At 51.6% G+C, this 23,797-nt stretch overlaps 1 protein-coding gene across 4 annotated transcripts in view; it reads left to right on the top strand.

The window, feature by feature from the left end:
• The first annotated feature begins 1,541 nt into the window (after nt 1–1,541).
• TNIP1 (TNFAIP3 interacting protein 1) overlaps nt 1,542–23,797 on the top strand; it is a 45,965-nt gene continuing 23,709 nt past the window's right edge. For 2 of the 4 annotated variants that reach the window (XM_022590169.2, XM_022590168.2), the window contains exons 1-5: nt 1,542–1,716; nt 16,731–16,902; nt 18,078–18,212; nt 19,823–19,908; nt 21,587–21,667. In XM_022590169.2, coding sequence (XP_022445877.1) covers nt 16,767–16,902; nt 18,078–18,212; nt 19,823–19,908; nt 21,587–21,667 — 438 coding nt within the window. In that variant the 5' untranslated portion in view covers nt 1,542–1,716; nt 16,731–16,766. Of the gene's footprint in view, nt 1,717–16,730; nt 16,903–17,243; nt 17,987–18,077; nt 18,213–19,822; nt 19,909–21,586; nt 21,668–23,797 lie in introns of those variants that run through there. The other 2 variants (XM_022590170.3, XM_089909571.1) reach the window with 2 other exon arrangements.

The following is a 23,797-nucleotide window of genomic DNA, read 5'->3' as shown; positions in this document are numbered from 1 at the left end:
TTTGGAAACAAAATGCAAACAGTTGGAGACTCTTCATTTTTTAAAGTAAATTTCAGTGTTCATGAGAAGGACTTTGGTTGGGATTAGGAAGAGTGCATTCCAGGAAAAGCAAACTGGGAATTACAGACAAGAGCAGGAAGAAAACCGGACAGGGCGGGCGGGGGCAGCGCACAAATGGGTGAGGTGATGCCTGAGAGCTGCAGTATGAACCAGTCCAAGATCGTAATCTCCTGGTGATTGGTCACACTCAGTGGTGCTTTGTTTGGTGTTCACATCCCTCTCTTCTAAATATGTGTACTTATTTTCATAATTAAAATGAACTAGAATTAATATCGTTTTGAGACTTTGATAACCCCTTTGAAGTAACTAAAAGCATCCCAGGATGTCACAAAGCCTGAAAGGAGAGTTCTTGGATTAGGCATATAGTTGCGTAGGTTGTGTGTGTGTGTGTGTGTGTGTGTGTGTGTGTATGTGTGTTTTCACACAGAGTCACAGTTAATTTACAGAGCTCTCCTGTAAAATGAGGGCCTGTATGAAATAGTTCCCCAAATCCTTTCTGAGGATGAGGGCCTGTCAATGACTAAGGTTTCAATAGTTCCGGTGAAATGAATCTTTCGGAATAAGTTTTTCATAAAGCTATATTAACCCAATTTGAAGAGCTGTCCTATATTCGAAGGTTAGGACTTGACACTTTTTGAAATTAAAATTTACCCTCTTTTAAATAAAATGGTGGGCTTAAAAAAACAAGTGTTCCCAGGCGTAAACCAAGTTACTGCTCCTTCCTGGTCTGGGAAATCTCACAGCCTGTTTGCATGATCTGGCCCACATATAGGTAGACAGTGTAGAAAGTGGGCTACGGATTTGCTCACTTGGGTTTCAATCTTGGTTCAGCCACTTACTGAGGTCATCTAACCTCCACGCGCCTTGTACATTAATTTATTTATGGTTAAAAAAAAGTGGGGGATAAAAACCATCTCACTAGGGTGGCTGACCGAATTGAATAAATAAAGCATGCAAAGTGCTTACCAAGTTTGGAGCAGTAAGTACGCAAAAAATGTCAGCTGTGACAATGAGATTCTTTAAGGGTACTTTCACCTCAGAATTTCTGTGAGCTCTGTAAGAAGTCCGGGGGAGCCCTGGACCGAACTCTAGGACCCCGAACTCTAGCTCTGGCTCAGCTACAAATGCTTACATGCCGTTTGGCAAGTCCCCCCCGCCCCCCACCCCGGGCTCCGGCCCCTGTGCCCCTCGGCGCAAGGAAAGGGTGGGTGGTCTCTTAGGCTCGTCTCTACTCTGAAATTCCGGCTTTCAGGGTGGCCCCAGCCTCATTCCGGCGCCCGGAGTTTCCGCAGCAGGGAGGGCCGCGAGGGACTGCCCGGACCTGCGGAGGTTGCAGCCCGCGGCAAAGGCTACCCAGAAACCAGCCTGCTCCGACGGCGCCTGTTTACCTCTCTGCGTCCCACCCCGGTGGCTGCGGACCCGCCCAGATGGCGCAGCGTGATTGGGCGAGCGGCCTGTCAATCACTGGGGACTTTCCCAGGGGGTGGGGCGGCCCAGCCCCCAGCACTTCCTAGTCACCGGCCCTGTCCCCTTGCCCCGACCCGGGGTCCTGTGCAGTGCTGCGGGGCCAGAGACTGGCCCAGGCCTCTACCGCGTCCCTGGACTCGGGCTGGACGCGGAGAGCGGGGTGCTGTCTCCCCAGGTCCCCACCCTCAGGTAAGCCGGCCGGGCGGAGCGGGGATGGAAAGGAAGGGAGTCTGGGACTGGGCCGGTCCCAGCCTCGGTAGTCCACCGGGCGTGGCAGGGGGGTCAGGCCCGGACTGGTGGCCTGGGTTTCTTGTCTCCTGGGCTCCGGCGCCCGAGGTCCCCGGGCGCAGGGCACCTCCAGGGGCGGCCGGGTCCGGCCGAGTGGGGAATCCCTGACCTGCGCGGAGGGTGGTGGGCGCGCGTGCGCACTGAGTGGGCAAGCGTGTCTGGGAACTGCAGGCGGGCTGTGTGCTGGGTGTGCTGACCCGCGGGTTGGAGGGTGTGTGTGCGGCGTGGGTCTGTTTATAGTGTGGGAGACCAGTTTTGGAAGCCGTGTGCACACGTAATGAAGAGGAAAATAACTCTTATTGGGCGCTTTCCAAGTGCTGAACTAAGCTCTTTACGTGTATTAAGCTCGTTTGATTGCCACTTCCATCCTCAAAACGAGTATGATTATTATAATCTGCATTTTACCGGTTAGGAAACCGAGGCACTTGGAGATTGGGGTCATACAGTTAGAGAGTTGCAAATTCAGGATTTGAATGCTGGCGTTTGACTCCAGACTCTGTGCTATACTGTTTCTGTTGAACATATTTTGCCCACTGTCGGAGACAACATTTGGGTGCATTTGCAGGGTAGCTGTAGTGAATTTTGGGGAGCGATTTGGGGTGTGGAGTTTCTACATATGCGTGAGTTTTCCGCTGTAGAACATTTGTCTGCAAGAGTGTGTGAAGTTGTGTGTACATGAAAGTGATTGTATTATATATTCATTAATTGTATGGGAATTTTGTGCAGCTGAGTGAGACTTCGTGTTTTGGTTGGAGGGGGGGACTTTTGTGGATGATGCAGAAGAATCAGCAACGTTTATCCCCACCCCCTTGCAGAATGACAGTGCAGAGAAATCTATGGATTCCTAATGCATCATTTTTATTTCACAGTATTGTCAAAATAGAATTTAATCAGCTCTTACTCATTTTCCAAACAATGTGGTAGGGTAGAGGGGAATTCAGCACCTGACGAGAGATCCGGAAAGAGGACTCTCAATTTTTTTTTTTTTCCTGACAATGGATATTGCATCAGGAGGCTGGAATGTTTATTAGCACAAACTCATAGCAATCCTATGGTGTATTAATATCACTGTTTTACAGCAGAGAGAACTGAGGCAGTGGAAAACCAATAATGGTAATAATAACAGCTTACATTTATCAGCACATACTGTGTGCCAGGCACAGTGCTTTATGTTTAGTATCTCATTTACTCTTTTCAGCAACCCTAGGAGAGAGTCACTAGTAGTAGCCTCAATTTTGAGGTGAGGAAACTGAACCCCAAAAGGTTAAGACTTGCCCAAGACTAGTAAGCCTTGAACCCTGGGCCCTGTTTCCTTTCCACTATCCTGGCTGTGTCCTGGGAAAATAATGTGATCAGGGCCTGGCACTTCACTGAAGCACTTGATCATGTCCCTCTGGAGGCTGCAGCCGTGAGTGTCCTGTGTTCTACATACTTATGTGACCCTGTTTTCTCCCACCCATGTGTGTCCATGGGGATGGCATGGCACTCACGCTGAGGGTTGCTGCCTGCCCCTGTTCCCCCACCAGGGCCTTTGGGGCCCCAGGAAGCCGTGGGGTCTGACTCATACCCTAACCCCCAGTGCTGCCTGTGACTTGGGCCCCGGATGTTCTGGGTTGGGTTGGCCGACCTGATTTGAACACCTCAGAATTGTAGGAGGTCGGCTGTCTGCCTCCCTCTCTGGGTGCTACTGGGTACTATTTTATTCTCGCACTCACTGTGATTTAACCACAGCAGCCCGCTTTTTTTCCCCTCGGACAGGCCAAGCTTATTCTTGCCTTGAGGCCTTTGTATGTACTGTTCCTTCTGCCTGGAACACCTTTCCCCAGCTCTTTTCATGGCTGGTTCTTCCTTATCTGTCAAGTCTCAGCTCAAATGTCACCTCCTCAGAGGGGCCTTCCCTGACCTTTCTATGCAAAGTAACCCCTTTTTTCACTTTCTGTCATATTACTATTATATATATATTTTAATACATTCATCATGCCCTGAAACGATCTTGCTTATTTGCAGTTGAGAAAGTATGTGTGTAGACACGGTATGTGTCAGGTATACAGTAATTTTTACTGTTTGCTTGTTTGTTGTCTTCCTCTTTTCCTAGAATAGAAGGGTGAGAGCAGGGACCTCTTTAGTCTTCACGTGTGCGTTCCTGATACTAGATAAAGAGTGTCTGGGGTAAGGCTTTGCTGGGTTTGTTCAGCAGATGAATAGAATAGAAGAAACTAGAATAATGGTGCATTTCACAGATGAGAAAACTGAGTCCTAGAGATGGGAAGGCACTTGTCCCAGAGAGGTAGTGGCAGAGTCAGGGTGAGAGCCAGAACTTGCTTCCCAAGGCATTTTTCTTTTCTTCTGAGAGTCAGCAAACATTTCCTGACAGCCCTCCGGCCTGGTGCTGTGTGGAGTGGCGTGGTACTCAGGTGAATAAGGTACTGGCTCTGTCCTCCAGGAACTCGTTGTGGACTGGGCCGAAATGTGCCGTGAGCGCTAGCTGGAAGGCGTAGTGTGCCAGCACGTGCCCGGCAGTAAGTCTGACTGGGGTGTGGAGCAATTTGGGGGTGCCAGATGGTCAGGGGGCTTCTGGAAGGAGGCGACTTCAAGGCCAGGCCCAGGCAAGATGATGAGGTGCAGAGTGGGGCCTGAGCCCCTTCTGCAACTTAGGGTAAGAGGATTTGGGCTAAGGCTCTGCTGCACTGGGGGAGCTGACCAGCTGGGCTAGGAAAAACCCAATGGTCTTGACTACCAGGCAGAGAAGTGTCAGTTTTTCCCCGTCAGCAGCACTGGGAAGTGATCAGAGCATTGGCAAGCCCAGGCGTGCATCAGAGCCCCCTGGGTGGCTTGTTAAACAGATTGCAGGGTTGCGCCCCCAAGGGTGTCTGATCCAGCTGGTGGCAGTGATGCTGATGCTGCCGGTCCAGCTGCTCTCTGAGAACCCGTGGTGTAGTGTGCCTGATTTAGAGTTCAGCACACCTGGGTGTGTGCCGTGTCTGCTTCCTCTTCTATAAGTTTATGTGACATAAGTGCTACTTCCAGAGTGGTGTGAATTAATGAGACAGTGTGTGTCAAGCACTCAGCACAGGGCTGGCAGGGGGTAAGTGATCAATCGCCGTTGGCTGCCGCACATCGTTAAATCTTATTAAAGACGCTGATCATGAGGCTGTTGAAGGGATTTCAGTAGGAGATGATGCAGGTGGTCCGATTTTTCATGCTTCGGGATGACTTGCCTTTAACCCTCTGCCACCTCTGGACCATGCTGTGTCCTCTCTGGATGGGTCATCCTTTGTTTTGTCTCAGACGTCTTTCCATCCCTGTTTGGAGTAGTGGCAGTAGACATGTGGGAGGGCCGCAGAGGACATCTGGCCCGAATTTCCTCAACAGCACCCAGCACCCCAGCAGGTGATCAGCCAGCCTCCGCTTGACCACCCCCAGCGCAGCGTCAGGAGTGAACTGCCTTGTAGGCGGCCCCTTCCAGTGTTGTTACAGGTGGCTCCCCGTTGTGGGCCCACCTCCTTTCTCGTCCCTCTTTTTTCCCTCACTGCTCACCTGACCACATGGAGGGAGGGGTGCAGGACGAGAGAGAGGGAGGGCAGTAGGAGGTGTGGTGAAAAGAGCGCGCAGCTGGCCACCAGAAGACTGGGTTTGCTTCCTCTCTGTGTCACCGCCGTCCCTGCAGCCTTGGGCAGGTCCTCCTCCCTTTGCTGGCTTTGGTGTCCCAGTTGCAAAACGAAGGGATTGCAGTGGCAGGCGTCTTAGGGCATTACTTCCAGAAAACTGTAGCCCAGTGACTGGGCCGCCCTCTATGGCTCCGGTAGTTGCCGAGTTCTTCCCACAGGGCCAGGCCTTTCTGTGCCCACCCTCCTGGCTTCTTGCTGCTGCCCACTCCCCACCTGTCCCTCCTCTCCCTGTTCCTCTTTGGAGAGTGTCTGGAGCCCCCTGAAGAGTGGCCAGAAGGAAGGCACAGGGAAGCAGGGAGAAGCGCCCCTCGTTCTGTGGGGAGCAAGGCTCCCTGGCCCGCAGAGACAGACCTGGGCAGCCGCTTGCGGGAGGAAGTCCTTGTTTTTCCCCGTGACCGGCCCGGGACAGTCGCTCTTCCGATAGGAATGGACGACTGGGCTGAGGGGCGGCTGGCTCTTTGTCTGGGGGCTGTCCCCGGGTGGGGCTGAACTCTCCTCTCCCCAAGGAGCCCACCCCGAGGCTGTTGCCTGTGTCCTTGAGCACCTGTGGAGTGGAGAGACCCGGTGGCCCAGGCAGATGTGTGAGTGTGTGTGTGGGGCGGGGGAGGAGGCTGGGGGCTGGGGTGTCGTGTCACCAGGGAGTCATCTACTCAGAGACCAGAGCTGGTGCTTTTCAGGCGGGCGTGGGGGTGTCCCATGAGTCAGGGGCCCTTGGTTTTGTCTCCACCCGCAGTGGAGGACGCCTGTACCGCTCTCAGCTGGCCAGCACACCCCGGTCCTGTGCCTTCCTCACGGCCAGCTTCATCTCAGTGGTCTGAGGGACCCCAGTTCCTGCCACACCCCCACTGCTGCCTCTGAGGTGCTGCCATTCCCCGCCCCAACCTCTGGGAAGAGGAGTGGGGGGTCTGAGGACGGCAGCCCTGACTTCTAGAAAACACGAAGGAATCTTTCAGACACAGAGGTAACATGCAGACACTTGGGCATCCACCCATCCAGCTTAAGAAAGAACGTATTTTCTGTTCATGTGAAATTTCTCCCCGATCATCTCCTTCCCCACCCCTCCAGAAGCAAACAAGTGTTCTGAATTTAGAGCTTATTCTCTTGTATTTCTCTACAGCTTTATTATAAACATATACATCTGTAAACAATATTTAGTATTGTTTTGTTTGTTTTAAAATGTTATTTAAATGCCATCATACTGCCTGTGTTCTGCAACTTGCTTGTTTCGCTTAGTGTTATATCTGTGAGATTCATCCTTGTTTGTGTCTCTAGCGGGTGCCTATTTGTTTTGCACAGCTGTATAGTATTAGCATTCCCTGGTGTGAAATGGCGTCGGTGTCTTTATTCATTTTCTTCTTCATTAGGTTGTTTCCAACCTTTGCTATTAAAATAGGACATCTCCGGCTTTTATCTGGGTAGTCTTGCCCCCAGAAGCTCTCTTCCTAACCACCGTGGCTCCTGTTGGGATAGTCTACAGAGTGTTCCCAGTTGGTCCTCACAGCATTTCCATAGGGGGAAGAAACCAGGAAAGTGAGGACTGCTCAGGGTCACTTGGTGAGGGAGCAGAACCAGGAGTTGAACCCATTAAACCCTCTTTACACCATATTTGGTATGAGGGGAATTCTCAAAAGTTGTCATCTTCCCCCTTGGAGGAGGGAGTTACAGGGCTGGAGAAAGCCTTTGTTGGATAAACCAGCTTTGGGCATTTTGGGGTCAGGTAGACAGGAGGACAGTCGAGTCTGCCTTCCCTTTTTTTTTTTTTTTTTTTGCGGTACGCGGGCCTCTCACTGTTGTGGCCTCTCCCGTTGTGGAGCATAGGCTCCGGACGCGCAGGCTCAGTGGCCATGGCTCACGGGCCCAGCCGCTCCGCGGCATGTGGGATCCTCCCAGACCGGGGCACGCACCCGGGTCCCCTGCATCGGCAGGCGGACTCTCAACCACTGCGCCACCAGGGAAGCCCTCCCTTCCCGTTTGTCCCAAGGTTGGGCCTAGTGCTCTTTGTCCCTGTGGCTGATAGTGGATGTGCTCCTCCTAGGTTAAGAGAGTCACAGCTGCTGGGAGGGGAGCCGGGCTTCTCGGCGCAGAGTATTTGTACCTGTGGATCCCAGGAACTGTGAGGAGGCGAAAGAAAGCGGGCTGGGGTTGCTTGGGCTGCCTTCTCAGCCCTTCTTAGGGGGCTGTTGGCAGTGGGGAGTACAGGCTGGGGACTGATGATCAGGTGGGGCTGTTCTCCTTTGTCCCTTGGGAACCGTGCCACCTTGAGCCCAGCTCTGCACCTGTTTTGACTCGGCTTCCTCTCCAGCAAAACAGGTATAAGTCCCCGTGTGAGGGCCCACAGGCAATGGGTGGGAAGCTTCGCCCTTGTTTCCAGCACCAAAGTCCGGTGCTTTTCTTCCCGCCTTTGTCGCCTCAAGCCCAGCCCTGACCTTCCTGAAACCAGATCCTTTCTGGCGGGTTCCAGGTTGAAACTCTCCTTTACAGTTGCCAGGTCTCCATCTACCACATTCCTTGACTAGAAAACTTGTCCCTGGGCTTTCCCTCCTTATTTATGATTCAGTCCCTATAGCCTGTCTGTCCACGTGAAGCAGATTCATAATAAGGAGGCTCTCATCCCTGCGCGCAGCCCTCCAGCCTCATTTGGTGCCAGAACAATAGCCCTTTCCTCTTGTTCTGGCCCCGTCAAGCCACTTAAATTAAAAACAAACAAAATATTAAACTCTCCCTTTAAAAGTGTTACAAAATAACATGTATTCATTAGAGAAAAAACTCCAAAAACTCAAGCAATACCAAACGTAAAAAATGAAAGTTGTGTTCTTTTCTCTTCCTTCTCTCCACCTGTATTTTAAAATTAATTTTAAAAATAGAACAGGACTAGATTCCATTGTAAAGAGTTAAAAAACTAGGTTAAAAAAAAGTTTCTTTTGATTACAGTCTCCTAGCCCAAGTCCTTCTCTAGATCTGTCTCCTAGCAGCAGTTCGGTGTGTATCTTTCCAGACCTTTATCTGTGCACATTTAAGATTTTATACATATATGTATACGTATACACACACACACATATATGCACACGTAGTTGTGTGTTGTTTAATAAATAGTATCCTATTATACATATAAATCTATACTTTGCTTTTTTCCTTAACAATTTTTTTCTTAATAAATAAATATTTATTTATTTATTTTGGCTGCGTTGGGTCTTAGTTGCTGCGCATGGGCTTTCTCTGGTTGTGACGAGCGGGGGCTACTCTTCATTGTGGTGTGCCGGCTTCTCATTGCAGTGGCTTCCCTTGTCGTGGAGCACGGGCTCTAGGCGCACGGAATTCAGTAGTTGTGGCACACGGGCTCAGTTGCTCCGCGGCATGTGGGATCTTCCCGGACCAGCGCTCGAACCCGTGTCCCCTGCATTGGCAGGCAGATTCTTAACCACTGTGCCACCAGGGAAGTCCCCTTAACAATATTTTATGGGCACCTTTCTGTCATTGCAAAGCAGTCTGCCCCATTCTTTTTGATGGCTGTATAAGTAGTACATTGAATGAATGCACCGTAGTTTATTAAACTAGCCCCCACTTGATGAACATTCAGGGCATTTTTGCTGTTACAAAGTGTGTGGCAGTGCACATCTTTGTCCAGTCTCTGTGTATAGTGACACAGAGATTCCTAGCTTACTTAAATAGGCGATTACCCAGTCAGTTACCTCTGACCCTTTAGATAGTTGAAACCTCCTCAAGCATACTTTTCTACAAGAGAACTTTCTTCTCAGCCAATCAGGCATACAAGCCTGATTGTTGACGTCATTGAGAAAGGACATCCTTTAGTGTGGGCAGCCAGCTATAGGAAAAGCAAATGTCCACAAGGCGACATCAGTAGAAACATAATACCTGAAAGGGTGGAGGTGAAACTTGCTCTCTTTGGTCAGGCAAACCACACCTGGAGTGTTGTGTCCAGTTTCAAAGCCAGCTGCAGATAGGGTGGGGGTGGAGGGTTGAGGTGATGGATGCGGAGGGGTCTGGAAGCCAGTCCCTACAAAGGGCGATGCAGGGAACAAGGGCTAAACTGCTTTGAGAGAATGCTGCAGGTTCCAAATCTCCTCAGGGCTGAGATGGAGAAGAGGGTCATCTTGTTCCTTATCCTAGGGAACCCCAGGAAGCAGAGCAAGGGTCAGTGGAAGCAGAACTGGGAGTAGCCTAACTACAGCCAATGCTGGCTGCCCAGGGGAGGCTCCTGGAAGAGGAAGTTGGTCTGGGTCACTAAAGATGGTCAACCAGAGTCCCCTGGCTCCCCTGGGGACCAGATAAGCACAGGACCGAATTTCCCCTGAGCTTCCTTTCATCCTGAGAGTCTAAGCCTTGTTGACTGCTGGCAATCAAGGGCAGACTGGTACCTGAGGCAAAGTTAGCAACACATAGAGGTAGGGACCTAGAACCTGGGGCATGTTCCTGATAGTGGGACAACAGGCAGGACTGGTGTCCTCCCCCTGAGGTACAGAGCCCTGTGCCCCTCAGTCAGTGCAGGCCAGTGGAGAGGGCACCGACGTTGAAGTCTGATAGATCAAGGCTGGATTCTTTGTTCTGCCACTAACCGGCTGTGTGTCCTTAGGCAAGTGACTTAACCTCTCTGAGTCTGCTTCCTCATCTGAAAAATAGAGATTATGCCATCTAGCCGAGAGGATTGGTTTCCTTGCTGGAAAACAGGGATAAGAATTTTTATCTCTGTGTGGTGAGAAGAAAATGAGGTAATAATGTTGGTAATGATGCCAGCCTAGTGCCTGGCATATGGTAGCACACAACTGTCAGGCCCTCTCCCAGCTGTAGTTAGATGCTCTTTGGTCGACTTTTGCAGCGTTTCCAGCCAGCTGATGGCCCTGGTCCTCCCCACTGTCCCTAGGCTGATAGTGTAGAGCCTGGGTCTTGGAGGCTAAGTGGGGGCAGTGGGGCTCCCTCTGTGGGTGAGTCAGTGGAGGGGAGGAGGGGAAGAAGGACACAGAGACCTGTGCCATGTTTGAAGGACACAGTTCTCGGGCTGAGCTGGAGAGCCTGGGTGCAGGCCAGAGAGGAGGGCGGGACCTGGGGAAAGGCTGCAGACATCATCCAGGGGTTTCTCACTGCTCTTGGGGAGGCGACAGCACCCCTGATAGCACTGCAGGAGGATCGATGAGGCAGGGAAATCTGCTTGGGCATTGGGAGGGATTGGAGCTGGGGAGAGCAGGCTTTTCAAGGTCAGAAGGTTTTAGAAAGGGATGACAATAAATTGCAAGTTCTGGAAAGTTAGAACTAGAAGGGGCCTTAAAGTTTGTCTAGTCTTCCCCCTTTTGTTGTATTATTGCTATTGTTGCTAACCTCTCCTTTTAGAAAACTGAGGCTGGGTGATGGAAGATACTTGCCTTGGTGTACGTTGACTAGATCCTACGATTCCTGAGCCCCACCTGTTCCTCATATTACACCCCATGCCTGCAGCCTCTTTATTACTGAGTTGGTTGGAAAGACTGATTAAATCTTTGGCTCCTCACTGGGGAGGATGCTAAGGCGGCTCCCTGGGTACAAACCATCTAAATAGGTGCTGTCTCTCTGCTGACAGCCATCAACAGGGCACTGCCTGCTCTTTGATGGATGGACCTGGAGCCCCAGTTTCCCTGATTGTGAAATGGGTGAGGAGGACTGGAGGTCATCACGAAGTATAGATGTGGACAGATTTTTGCTTCAGTTTGCGAGGTGCTTTCATGATGCCTCACTTCCCGTTAGCCCTTGGGGGACTTGCAAGATATTCCCATTTGCAATTGAGGAAAATGAGACTCAGATGATTCCTGATCTTTCATGAGCATCGCCTTGGTCCATGGGCTTCTTGTAGCTTCAGCTTCACCAGCTATGGTGTTGTCCCAGTGTCCCTGCTTAACAGTTATTTGCAGTTCACAGAAATTAAGTGGATGCCATAACCAATCAGCTGGGCACAGTTATGGGGCTGCCTCAACCTTTTAGTAAGAACCTACTGAGTGCCAGGTACTTAGTGAGGTACTATTATTATTATTGTTTAGGAAATCTTATTACAAAATGAATACATTTCTTTGTTAAATAAACAATTGGGAAGTAGAAAGTGAGAACTCCCTTCCAATTATACATATATTATTTCATTTAACTTCCTTAATCTGACCTGCAGTGGATTCTATTATTATTCCTGTTTTGCAGATGAGGTAGCTGAGGCTCAGAAAAGGTGAGGGGCTGGTCCAGTATCACACAGCCTGCAGGGGTGGGCAGAGCTGAGCTGGACCAGGGGGAGGCAGGCGCAGGTGAGGCCCCAGGTGCAGTGTGTAAGGAGGGCTCCCGCTCAGGGTCTCTTGCGTGCACTTGGGCGCCCCCTTTTGTTTTGCACCCTGCGTGCCTCACCTGCTTACCCCCAGATCCCACCCTACTGGGCCCCTTTCTTCCTGACTCCAAGGCTGTTTTATCTCCAGTGTGCTAGGTCCCGTCTCTTTCCTTGCCTTGTGGCTGGCTCCCAAGCCAAGGCTTGGGTCTCCATGGATCCTTAGGCCAGTTTTAAGTCATCACCCAGTTTCTCTCTGGTCCAGGCTCCTCCCTGTGCCTGTGAGGGAACTGAGGTACAGAGAGTGGACAGCTTGCCCATGCCCATCAGAGCGGGCAAGAGAGTAGACATCAGGACCTCTGATTTCCTGTCCTGTGCCTTCCTCCTGAAGACCCCTTCCCTTCACCACGCTGTCACCCCCACCCACCAGCATCCCTGCCAGCCCCTGCCTTTGCCTGGGGATGAGGCTGCTGGCCACCGTGACCTCCCAACTCCCAGTACCAGAGATCTACTCAGGAGTTTTCCTCTGGTCCAGGGAGAACTTCACTTCCCCCAGAGCTGCAGCGTCTAACTGACCTCAGGATGCAGCCAGTGCCCAGTGGCATTAGATCAGACTAAGTTCCCAAGTGTGGTCCTCAGTTTCCTCATCTGTCGAACAGACATCAGCCATGCCTTCTTTCCAAGGCTGTTGTGACAGAAAAACAATGCTTGGGAAACTCTAGGTAGTTTGCAAATGTTACTGGCTATGCAAATTCCTATCATTCATTCATACCTAGGAGCCCCTACTTCTGGCACCGGCACATGGCTGATCACAAGGCAGCTTCTGATGGGCTGAAGCATTTCAGTGCAGAAGCTGGAATGTAAATTTAATTCTGAATCTAGCCTTTTTCAACCATCATCATCCTCTTGGGTGGAGGTTGTGATTTGGGCCCACGTTCCCACCCCCCCATCCCCTTAGCTGCTCACCTGTCGTCCTGTCACGCCGGCTCTTCCTCTTTTTTTGGGCTGGTGGCTCCTTCAGTTTCAACAGGATCACCTCCGTCGTTTCACTCTGTGGTCGCTGCCTGGCCTGCCATCTCTCTGGGCCCTTTTTTGCCCCTAAATCGGGACTTTCTGGTTCCAGCGGGCACCCCCAGGCCTCTCAGGGTGGGCTGTGGGATCCCACCCCCCTGCCCTGAGCCAAGATCTTGTCTTGGAAGAAGGTCTGAGCTGGCTGCCTCTTCCCCACCGACGGTTTCTGTTTTCGGAAGGCAGGTTGGTGTCCACTGCTGGCGGGTCACCTGATCTGTAGCTTTAAATTTAAAGGAACCAGGCTCAGGTGGGTATGGAGTCCAGGCCAGACGTGGCAAGAATGTGGATGGGGCCTCTGCTCTGCAGTGGGATTGCAGCACAGGAGCAGAAATGGAGGGTGGGGGCACTGGCAGACTGGAGAGAGAGCAGGCACCTTCCAGCTCCATCCTGACGTTTTGTGTGACCTTGGTCTTCCTGCTCTGGAGCCTGACTGCTGCCCTCACACCATGAGGGAGGGTCAGGTGAGCTCATGCCCCGGGATGCCTAGGCGCTGAGCTCCCGTACTGCCCCATGCAAGGCGTGTGGGTGGTCAGCGCCTCCTTCCCCTGTCCACACCCACTCGTGCGGTCTGTGACAGAGGGGAAATGTGCTGTCAGCCAGGGAGGCAGGACAGTGATGCGGCCCCGCATTCCGAGACCCCTGGGGCGCCTGGTAACGGGCTTGGCCTTGTTGCCCTTGGAGATTCCTGTCCAGCTCTGTCATCCTGGGAAAGAGTCCCCTCTCCAGGAAAGGCCTAAAAACCATACAGACCAGGAGGAGAGTTCCCATCTGCCCGGCGCTCATCCTGGAACTGCCGCTGACCATCTGGGCATGAGGTCAGCAGGACGTGGAAATTCCCCATTCCTGTCTTTGTGTTTCTTCCTTCCAGAAGTCCAGACCCTCCCTTGGGCAGCTCCTCTGATCTCCAGAGAGGACTTTCTCACAGTAGACTGTTTGGTCTGGGCTCCCTCTGCCTGTAGCCTGTTTCTCCCCCTGCCCCCCAGCTGCCCAGGCTGGAGTCAGGAGAATAGCCCTGCCTGCCCCTCCGCTGCTTCCCGTGAATCCGCTTCCCTGTTGGCTCCCCAGTGCAGAGGGAGAGCATGCGTGGTTTGGAGGATGTGGAGGTGGGGTTTCAATTCCTGTATCCTGTATCCTGCTCTGTCGCTTGGCCTTACATCTGGGCATCTCTGAGAGATCTTGGCTGTGCCAGCCTCGATTCTAGAAGTATATATATATGGCTGTCCAGGTGCTTCTGGTCCGCGGATCACGGTTAGGCTCTCAGGATGTTTGCACATGGCCTGTCAGGAGGCGGGCGTAGGGTCAAGGGTTCCTCTGGCCCTTTCTGTCTCTCTGTTCTGATTAGAGGTTTATTGGGGCTCTATTCTGGACCACTCTGAAGATACCCTGGTAGACCAGGTGATCTCGGCCCCTGCTCTCGTGGAGCTTCTAATCTATTGGGCAAGCCAGATGTGGAGTAAAAACATTCCCAAATCATCACATAATGTCAGCTGTGAGTTCCATGTAGGGTGAGTGTGGAGTGGTGAGCAGGAACCCGGACACCTGCTGTCACTTATCACCAAAGGTGGCTACGGCCCCTCCGGCTCTTGGTCTCCCCATCTGTGAACTCCATTCAGCTCTTAATCACGGCTCACCTCCCAAGTGCCAGGCCTGTGCTGGCAACAGAGCTGAGGAGAGCCTGCCCCTGCCTCCAGGAGGTTCTCAGTCAGATGCACATAGGCTTACCCCAGTCATATATATTCCATACTGGGCGTAAGGGCTTGCTGGAGAGGCACACAAGAGAAAGGGGAGCATAGAGGAAGGACGCCCCCAACGTCTACCAACATTTCAAGCTCCTTGCTATATGCTAGTCATTGTGTCAAGTGCCTTACCCACACTGTCTTTTAATTCAGTGACCACTTCAAAGCTTTATTGCTCTGCTGTGTAACATTGACCTTTTAAGTTAAAAATAAGTCCCCCCTAAGCTGGCTGGTGACTTTTGTGTTGTGTGTGTGGGCAGCTGTCCTTTGCCTCTGTGGGGCTCAGCAGGGCATGGGTGCCTCTCAAGTGTGTGTTTCTCTTTTTCATTAGTCTTTGGGGGAAAGGTCCCTCTCACCAGAATTTTGTTTTTCCTCCTGGCTCATGGCATCCCATGGTAATGTGGACCCTCTGGGCAAAATCCTTGTTTATCTCTTGTGCTGCAAGGCAGGGGAAACAGCCCAGAAGGTACCCATGTTACCCTACAAATAGGCTTGAACTTGCATTTTGCCCGTCTGGCCTGAGTCTTGGCAGCTGTGTGAGGATAGCAGGTGATTAGCTCGGCTTTCTTAGGGGGAACTGGATTTTCATCTTGGCCCTCACTTGCTGGCTGTGTAATCCTGGCTGAGTTACTTAACCTCACCAAGGCTCCATTATAAAGTGAGGATAATTTACTCTGTATTTTAGGGTTGTTGTGCAGTTTGACTGAGGTAATGCATCTGAAGGGCTTAATGCAGTGCCTGGCAAGTAGGTTAATGAATGGTGGCTGTTATTATTAGTCCCTTTTTACTCTTTTCTTGCAGTGAGCACTTGTGGGTGCTCAAAGGGCCTTTGAGGACTCGTGACTGAAATCGTTTTGGCCCTGGGGGTGGTGATCTTGGGAGGGAGGTTTCGGGGCCCCAAGTCCTTCTGAAGTCCCCGGTGGAGGCCTTTGGAGCTCTTTCGTGGTTAGTAAGCTCTTTGTAGGGCTGGAGGCTGAATCAGTTTTTCAGCCTCAGGGCCTTTGCACTTACTGTTCTCTCTGCCTGAAATATTATTCCCCCAGATATCAGCATGGCTAGTTCCCTCACCTCCTTCTATAAAGTCCCTGCCTCAAACTTCCTGCTTAATTTTTGTCCGTAGATGTTTTTATCACCCCTAATACTATGTTCATCTCTCTCACTATGTATCTACTTGTCTACCTCCATCACTAGAATGTAAGCTCCAAGAAGGATTTTTGTCTATTTTGTTTGCTGATAATTACCTAGCACCTAGACTAGCACCCAGCACAGAATAGATGCTCAATAAATAATTGTGGAATGAATGAATGCAAGAAAGAAGTTTCTCTGCTAAGTCACAGAACTCGGATTCTGAAATCACTTTGCACAGTGGTTTCAAATGAAATAAAGCTGGTGAAATTGAACAGAGTAATGCAGAGCACTTGCTGCACAAGTAGATGGTGCTTTGATGGAAAATCCATCTGTTCATTAGAACTGGAAGGAGGAGGTTGACAGTGTCAATTCATATAGTAAATATTAGTCAGGGGGTTTTCTTCTTGTTCTTTCTTTTAAAAAAGATAGTGCACATATAAATGGAAATTCAGATTGGATTGACTTGCTTATCCCTTTGGGCACAAACATTTCATTTTAAAGATCACTGATTTAGTGTAAGACTTTCATTTCCCCTCCTCCAAGAGGGGAAGGGACTGCCCACAATCCCACAGTGAGTTAATAGCTGGACTATTTATTCATTTGATAAGTGTTTATTGGGCATTCCTGTCACAGCTAACACCATGCTGGGTGCTGCGGATGCAGTGATGCAGGGTCCTCTTCTTCTGGACCCTGTCAACAGGACATGAGCTCAAGTGTTTTGACTCCAAGGCCAGTGCTCTTCCTTGTACTCCACATTGCACCTCACAGTTGACTGCTGTTCCAGATGAACCGGTGGTACAGTGAGGCTGCTGAAAGAAACTGATGCCACTCTTAGGTTGCATTAATAGAGGCAAAGTTTCCAGATCAAAGGAGGTGACTCTTCTGCTCTGCTGTACTGTGGCCAGGCAGTCTGAAGTGCTGTGTTCTCTTCTGGGTTATGGTGACTGCCTTCTGGGGCACTGATTGACTAGGACGCCTCAGTGGCTTGGCCAGCCCCCTGACATACTGCTGTTGTCCTTACAGCCAGGCGGGCACCACGGCAGGGGCTGAGCCACCATCATGGAAGGGAGAGGACCATACCGGATCTACGACCCTGGGGGCGGCGTACCTCTGGGCGAGGTGTCCGCAGCTTTTGAGCGCCTAGTGGAGGAGAATTCCAGACTGAAGGAAAAAATGCAAGGGATAAAGATGTTAGGTAAAGCAGACCCTGCACTCTGCCTGCAAGCCTCCCCCCTGCAGCCTGCAGTGCCAGCTGGAATATGCTTCTGCCCAAGTCATCCCTCTCCCTCCTGCCCCACAGCTGTGTCTTTGTGTACTTCTGTAGCACGGTGGCAGTATTCCCAGCCCTGAGTCCCTAGCACCCCAGAACCATGATGACAAGACTCAGAATACCTTGAGGGACTGAGAAGGAGGCCTGGGGTGGCGGAGAGGGAGCTGGCAGGCCCAGTTAGCAGACAGGGAAACAGAATGGCCCATCTTCCAGAAGCACCAGAAATGGGGAGAGCTGGCGTCACCAGGGCAACCAGGGTACGGTCCCCAAGTGTTAGAGCAGGGAGCTGAGCTTGGCTTGAAGCAAGGCGGGAGGAGGCCCCTTGGTTTCTCTGTTCCTGGCTTTTCCTCAAGCTGTTGCCACTGCCCAGAACAAGCCTGCTTACCTCCACATGACTGACTGGTCCCCATCTGTCAGTACCCAGCTCAGATGCCGTCTTTTCCTCCATGAGAGGCTTTCATTGATTTCCCCATCCAGAGGGGACTCTCTTTCCTCCGAACTCCTCCTTTGCCTTGCTGCCACCTTCTCTGGGCTTAGGCTTTGGGGGTGAACACAGCTCCCAATTTTCCAAATGCTTTCTTCTTGCTTGGCAGATCTCTCCTTGGAATGACAGATTTGGGGAGGAGGGATGGAGTTTCCCTGTCTCCACTTACAAAAGAAGGCAAACGAGGCCCAGAGGGGTGGTTGATGTTATGGAGGGTCTCCTCCCTTCAAGCAGTCCCTGACTGCAGGCCGTAGGCTGTGGGTAGCCCCCCGGGACCATGATGGCGGGCCTAAAAGAGCCCCTGGCTTTGTGGAGTCCCCAGCCAGGTGTGGTGGGAGTGAGGCAAGAAGAGGGTGCCAGGGACCAGGAGTTTGTTCTAGATTCCCCTCTGTTCCTTTTCCCCTGGTTGCAGAGCTCTTCCTCATCAGGCCTCTTCCTGGTTGTGGGCTAGAATGACGTGTGTCCCACTCAGCCCACAAGGTGATGCAGGGAGTGAAACCCAGGGCCTGCAGCTCCAGAACCCAGGTAGAAGGAGGCTTAGAGGCTAGGGATGGGAGAACGAGCGTACTGAACTGAGTAATTCCTTTTATTCCTCCTTCCCCCATTGTCTCCCCAGGGGAGCTTTTGGAAGAGTCCCAGATGGAAGCGTCCAGGCTGCGGCAGAAGGCAGAAGAGCTGGTCAAGGACAGTGAGCTGCTCCCACCGCCGTCTCCCTCTTTGGCCTCCTTCGACCACCTGGCTGAGCTCACAGGTACAAGAGGAGCCCAGGCGGTCCTCTGCCTTGCCCGTACTCCTTACTTTCTAATCCCTTAACCGTGGACTCCCTTCTTAATCAGAAATCCACCTCTCCTTCATTTATCCTTAGGCCGCAGGCCATCCCTCCCAGTCATGTTCTGACTATAGAATCCCCCAGAAGGTCAGATTTGGAAAGGACTTCAAAATAACCTTGTCCAAAGATAGCTGGTGACTCAGCAGTCCTGAGGCCCTGGCAGACATTAGAAATGGATCACAACAATCCACTGCACCCAGGATGTGGACTCAGGATCTTTATCAGCGTAACTTATTCAGCAAATATTTAATGAGCAGCTACTATGTGCCCGGCATCATGCTCCAGGCAGCCACTTTGGGTCACTAGAGTTGGCATCTGAGTCAGAAGCTCTCTGGTCTGGCTCCCCTCCTTCCATTTTACAGGTGAGGAAGCTGAGGCTTGGGGAAGAACTAGATTTGCCTATCAGCCTGCAGTGTCTTTCAGATGTCAGGTCCATATGCTACCTTTTTTTTTTTGCGGTACACGGGCCTCTCACTGTTGTGGCCTCTCCTGTTGCGGAGCACAGGCTCCGGACGCGCAGGCTCAACGGCCATGGCTCACGGGCCCAGCCGCTCCGCGGCACGTGGGATTTTCCCGGACTGGGGCATGAACCCGCGTCCCCTGCATCGGCAGGTGGACTTTCAACCACTGCGCCACCAGGGAAGCCCCATATGCTACCTATTAAAGGAAAGCGTTGACTATGACTTAGGGTTAAAGTCCTGTGTGTGATCACCATGCATTTCCCTGGCATGTCTCCAAGTCCAGGACAAGGTCTGGGTCTAGGGAGGAAAAGGTGCCCCCCGACATGGGGCTTAGATGCCTCCTGCTGCAGCCCCACCTTACGGTCTCAGCCCATGCCAGTGTGCCAACCTTCCATTTGGCTGCTGGCTATATTTAGTGAATGGACACATGGAGGAAAGTGATGCTCACAGAGTCCACTGTTCTGCAGGCAATGGATGTTTCCAGCTTCCACTTGTCCATTCAGTAGCGCTTTCTGAGTCCTGGATGGGTGCCGGGCCTATCCCTAGAGGGAGCCGTGCAACTCCCCTCAAGGGGCCCCCTGTGGCCAGAGTGCCAAGAATTCGGGGAAGGAGAGCTAAGTTTGAGTCCTGGTTCTGTCTGCAGTTGCCAACTGTGTGACCGTGGGCCAGTTGGTGACCTTTCCATGCCTCAGTTTTCTTACCTTTAAAATGGGGACACAGAGCCGTCTTGAGAATTGGCTGAGATAATAAATATAAAAACAGTTTGTTAATTGTAAATTGTCATCCTTGTCATCATTGAGGCAGGTCCAGGGTAGCAAGGAGCAGTGGCCACCTTGGGATTTTCCCAGCAAATCCAGGGAAGATGGTCTCTCTGCCCAGGTTCTGCCCCGTCATTCCAGAGCCAGTCGTTCTCCCAGGCTACCGGGCCCTGCTGGGACCACCTCCCATTTTCCCAGACTCGTGTAGGGAACTCTGTCTGAGAACTTTCCTGGCCAAGGCTGTCCTTAAGGGGGCAGCATCTGGGCTTTCCCCCTTTCCCTGCTGCTCACCCATGTTTTCTCAATTCTCCAGGAAAGGATGCAGATGTTCCAGCAACCCCCGCTGACCCTGCACACCCCAGCGACAAGCCAGAGCCAGTCCCCAAACCTCCAGCAAGTGTAAGTTGCCTTTGGAGTCATGGCTGAAAGTTGCCTGGATTTCAAGGTCCCATTGGCAGAACGGCAAGAGAGAGGTTTGGGGTCAGGAAACCTGGGTTCTGACTTGCTGGGTGATGTTGGCAAGTTGCTCTCAATCTCTCTGGGGCCTCGGTTTACCCATTTTCAAATGAAGGTCAGAGTTAAATCTTACCAGGAAGACCCTGATATGTACAAGGATTTCCTCCCATTTGCATAATGTTAAGCATGTATCGACTGCGCGGTGCTCAGAAAGTAGGCGGACGTGACAGCGAACTCACCTTCTCAGCAGGGGCTCAGAAACTGTCTTCTGCACATTTGCCTTGAGAAGTTTTGCTTGGTATCCTAGGACTGGAAGGGACCCAGGTGGTCGTATCATATATTTTTATTTTTAAATTTAAAAAAATATTTATTTATTTATTTATATTTGGCTGCATCTGGTCTTAGTTGCAGCACGCAGGCTCTTTCATTGGGGTGCGCGGGCTTCTCTCTAGCTGTGATGCGTGGGCTCTGTAGGTGGCACGCGCGCGCGCACGGGGCCTTAGTTGCCCTGCGTCATGTGGGATCTTAGTTCCCCAACCAGGGATTGAACCTGCGTCCCCTGCATTGGAAGGCAGATTCTCAACCACTGGACTACCAGGGAAGTCCCAGTCGTATCAGTTAGAGTCTCCATCCCACAGATCAGATCAGATCCGGAGAGAGAAGAACATTTTGTGAGGTCATGCAGACCCCTGAGGAAACGTAGAGGTGAAAGGGAAACTGTCTAGGGTGGCGCCGAGATCCAAAGCTGGGCCCTTGGTGGCCATGGGGCTTCTGCTGTTCGACCAGGTTTAACAGCAATCCCAGAGCCAGTTGCTGGTCCAGAGGGACCATCAGCCCATCCTCTGGTGGCACAACCAGTACCTTCTACTTGGAGTGGATGGGTGATGTGGGGGAGACTGGAGTCCTTGGCCTCCCTGGATTTAGGTGTGTCCTGAAAAAGTCTCTCCAAATTTGTGGATGTCTTGTTGGGACTTGTCCCAGATCAGTCCACTCCTCTGGGATTTCTGGGGCTGGGTTGGCAAGGCTGGCACAAGACCACCATGGCTGTGGCCACACTAACTGTTGTCTGTGTTCTCCAGGTGACCAGTCAGAGACACCTAGGCCCAGGAGCCAGCTCTGGTGCCATAGCAGGAATGTTAGATTTGCAGTCCTTGGAATGCAGTCCTACTTTTGCATTTATTAATGATATGCCTTCAGTTTCCTCATCTGACAAATGGGGATATAACCTTCTGACCACTCCATGGGTTGCTTTGAGAAAAAATGGAGTTCATGAAAACATTTTAAAAGTGCCAAGCCATTAAGAAAGATACGATCCTAAAGTGCTAGCGGTTTAAAGTCAGCTAGTCCAGTATCCCTGTTTTACAGATGAGGAAACTGGCCACAGAGGGATGTGACCTTGAGTCACACAGTGGGTTGCGGGCTGACTTGCTGGGATTCATTCCTGCTTCGTGGTCTGTGAGCTCATCTTGGGCCGGCTCTCCTCCTGCCCAGAGGACTTGGACGTGAGAAGGGGTTTCCTCCTTCCATTCTCTGACCCCGCTGTACTCTCAGCCATGGGGCCCCAGAGGACGGGCGAGGTGTTTTTCTCTCAGGCAGCCCCTGACCTCCTTTTTCTGCACAGGGCACCTCCTCTGAATTTGAAGTGGTCCCTGCCGAGGGGCATTCTTCACCAGAGAGCGGTGGGCACACCAGAAATACCATGGTGAGTGGACGGCAGGTCCCTGGGCATATCCCCCGTCTCCTCTCTGTTTCAGTCACCTGGCCCCGCGTGAGAGGCACAGGACCCGCTTATATCCCCTGGGCACCCCGGAGTCACTAGGGATACGCTTGAGGGGCCAGCACCAGGGGGTGCTTCTCGCTCACATATGCAAATCCGTGGCTGGTGACTTCCGTGTGAGCCACACAAGCACCCGACCATTGTGAAAGCCCGGGCACATTGCCAGCCCCGCTGGCCTCCGCCAAGCGCTGGGCACCTCCACAGGCTCTGACTCAGCCTTTGGGCCTGTGGGCTCGTAGCCTGGGTAGAAAGGGTCAGAGAAACCCAGAGCAGCTTGAGGCAGATGTGGCCCTTCTGTGCAAGCTCTTGGCTGCTCCCAGGCTCCCCTTTGGGGCATGCAGGTAGGAGGTTAAACCTTGCACTTACACATACACACACACACACTCCCCTCCAGCTCTGGGGTGTCCACCTGGCATCCCCATTCTCTACTTTACCCTGCTTGCTGCCTTTATTCCAACTATGTTGTCCTGTTCTCTCTTAAAATGGCAGACTTATTGGAGAACCACTGAGAAAGGTGTGGAACGTAGTTCAAAAGTCTTCAAGTCCTGCCCTCTCCTCCTCCTTCCTCCTTCCTCACTTTGAGATTTTTTGATTGTTATATAGGCAATAAGTGGTATAACCCTTCCCTGATACCTTAGTCTCCACTGCCTCATTCTACCAAGGATTTGGGGCACAAATGTTGCTCTTTGCATGTGAAGTGAATGGCTTTGGGAAGTGGTAACTGGGACGTGGAGGGAAGTGAGACAGGAAACTGCTGGTTTCCATTATAAACCTTGTAAAACAATTTGACTTTTTAAGCTACAAATAGTTGATTAAAATGTTAAAATTTTAAGTTAAAAGCCAAAAAATTAGTGAAAATATAATTAAATTAAAAATATTGAATTAACAAGGCAAAAAAAAAAAGTTGCTCTTTAGTTCACTGATTGCATCTTGTGTCTGTCAGTCCCCAGGGCAAGGTCCTCATCAAGTTGTCATGCAGCTTACACTAGCATGCCTTCAGTGATGAGGGGCTGCTCTGAGTATCAGAAACGGTCTGTGTTTTGTCCCCTGGGAACTTCTGTCCCCTTGTCCTGTTCTATCCCCAAGGGCTCTGAGAAGCTGGCCAAGGAGGCAAGACCCCCCTGCTTAGAAAGCATTTCACTCTATGACCTCAGCCTTCACCTCGTTAATAGGTTCCTCCTTAGCCCCACCATGTGCCTAGCCTGTGCTGAGCAAAGACAAGACAGCCTCCCTGCTTTCTGGGAGCTTGTAGGCCAGTCGGAGAAGTCAGGGTGATGAAATAATTCACCAGCCTTCAACAGAGCACCGTTCACCACCTCATATCCTGTGTGGGAAGAGGCAGTGGGGGAATGAAGACAGAACTGAAGAGCCTCTGATAGAATAAGGTGCTAAGAGTGTTATGGAGGCATTCACTGGACGGCACGCTGTGGCTGTCAGGGCGTTTCCACTGCTGCAGAGTTCAGATGAGGGAAGTGGCCATAGATGGAGAGTCAGGAAGCCCACGTTCCAGTCCTGGCTCTGCCACTGGCTCACTGGGCAACTTTGAGCAGCCTCCTTCTCCCCGAAGCTTCGTTTCCAAACTGGAACCCTGAGGCTCCCTGTAGCTCTGATGGCCTGCGACTGCCATAAGTGGTAGGGGAGGCCTGCTAGAGCAGCTGAAACACGGGGGTGCTGGGAAGGATGAATAGAGGGGACACCATAGGAATGAAGCCCAAAGAGGCGTGGGGCCTGATGGGTGGGGTCTCAGGCAGGGGAAGAGGGGGACTCGGACGCCTGGCAGGCGCTTGATGCAGTCAGCTGTCAGCTACCCCTGTGGGTCCTTGGACGTGGTGTTCGCATAGCTAAGGCATTGTCTTTGCCAAGAGTGTCCTAGACAGAGGAAAGAGAGATAAGGAGAGAGACAGGGAGTGATAGATTCTGAGATTGGACTATATTGCCCACGGTTTGCTTCCTATCTCAAATCTCTGCTAGATTGGGATTCTTTGAACTATCTATGATTCCTAATGTGTTTTGAGTCTTGGGTCCTCTGAAAAGTTGATGAATGCTTGGACCACT

This window comes from Delphinapterus leucas, chromosome 3, assembly GCF_059928025.1.
Source record: "Delphinapterus leucas isolate spDelLeu-1000000601 "Yukka" chromosome 3, BTC_Dleu_Yukka2, whole genome shotgun sequence".
Classification (NCBI taxonomy): domain Eukaryota; kingdom Metazoa; phylum Chordata; class Mammalia; order Artiodactyla; family Monodontidae; genus Delphinapterus; species Delphinapterus leucas.
Note: the sequence above shows the minus strand (reverse complement) of the source record. Positions and strands in the feature narration are given on the sequence as shown.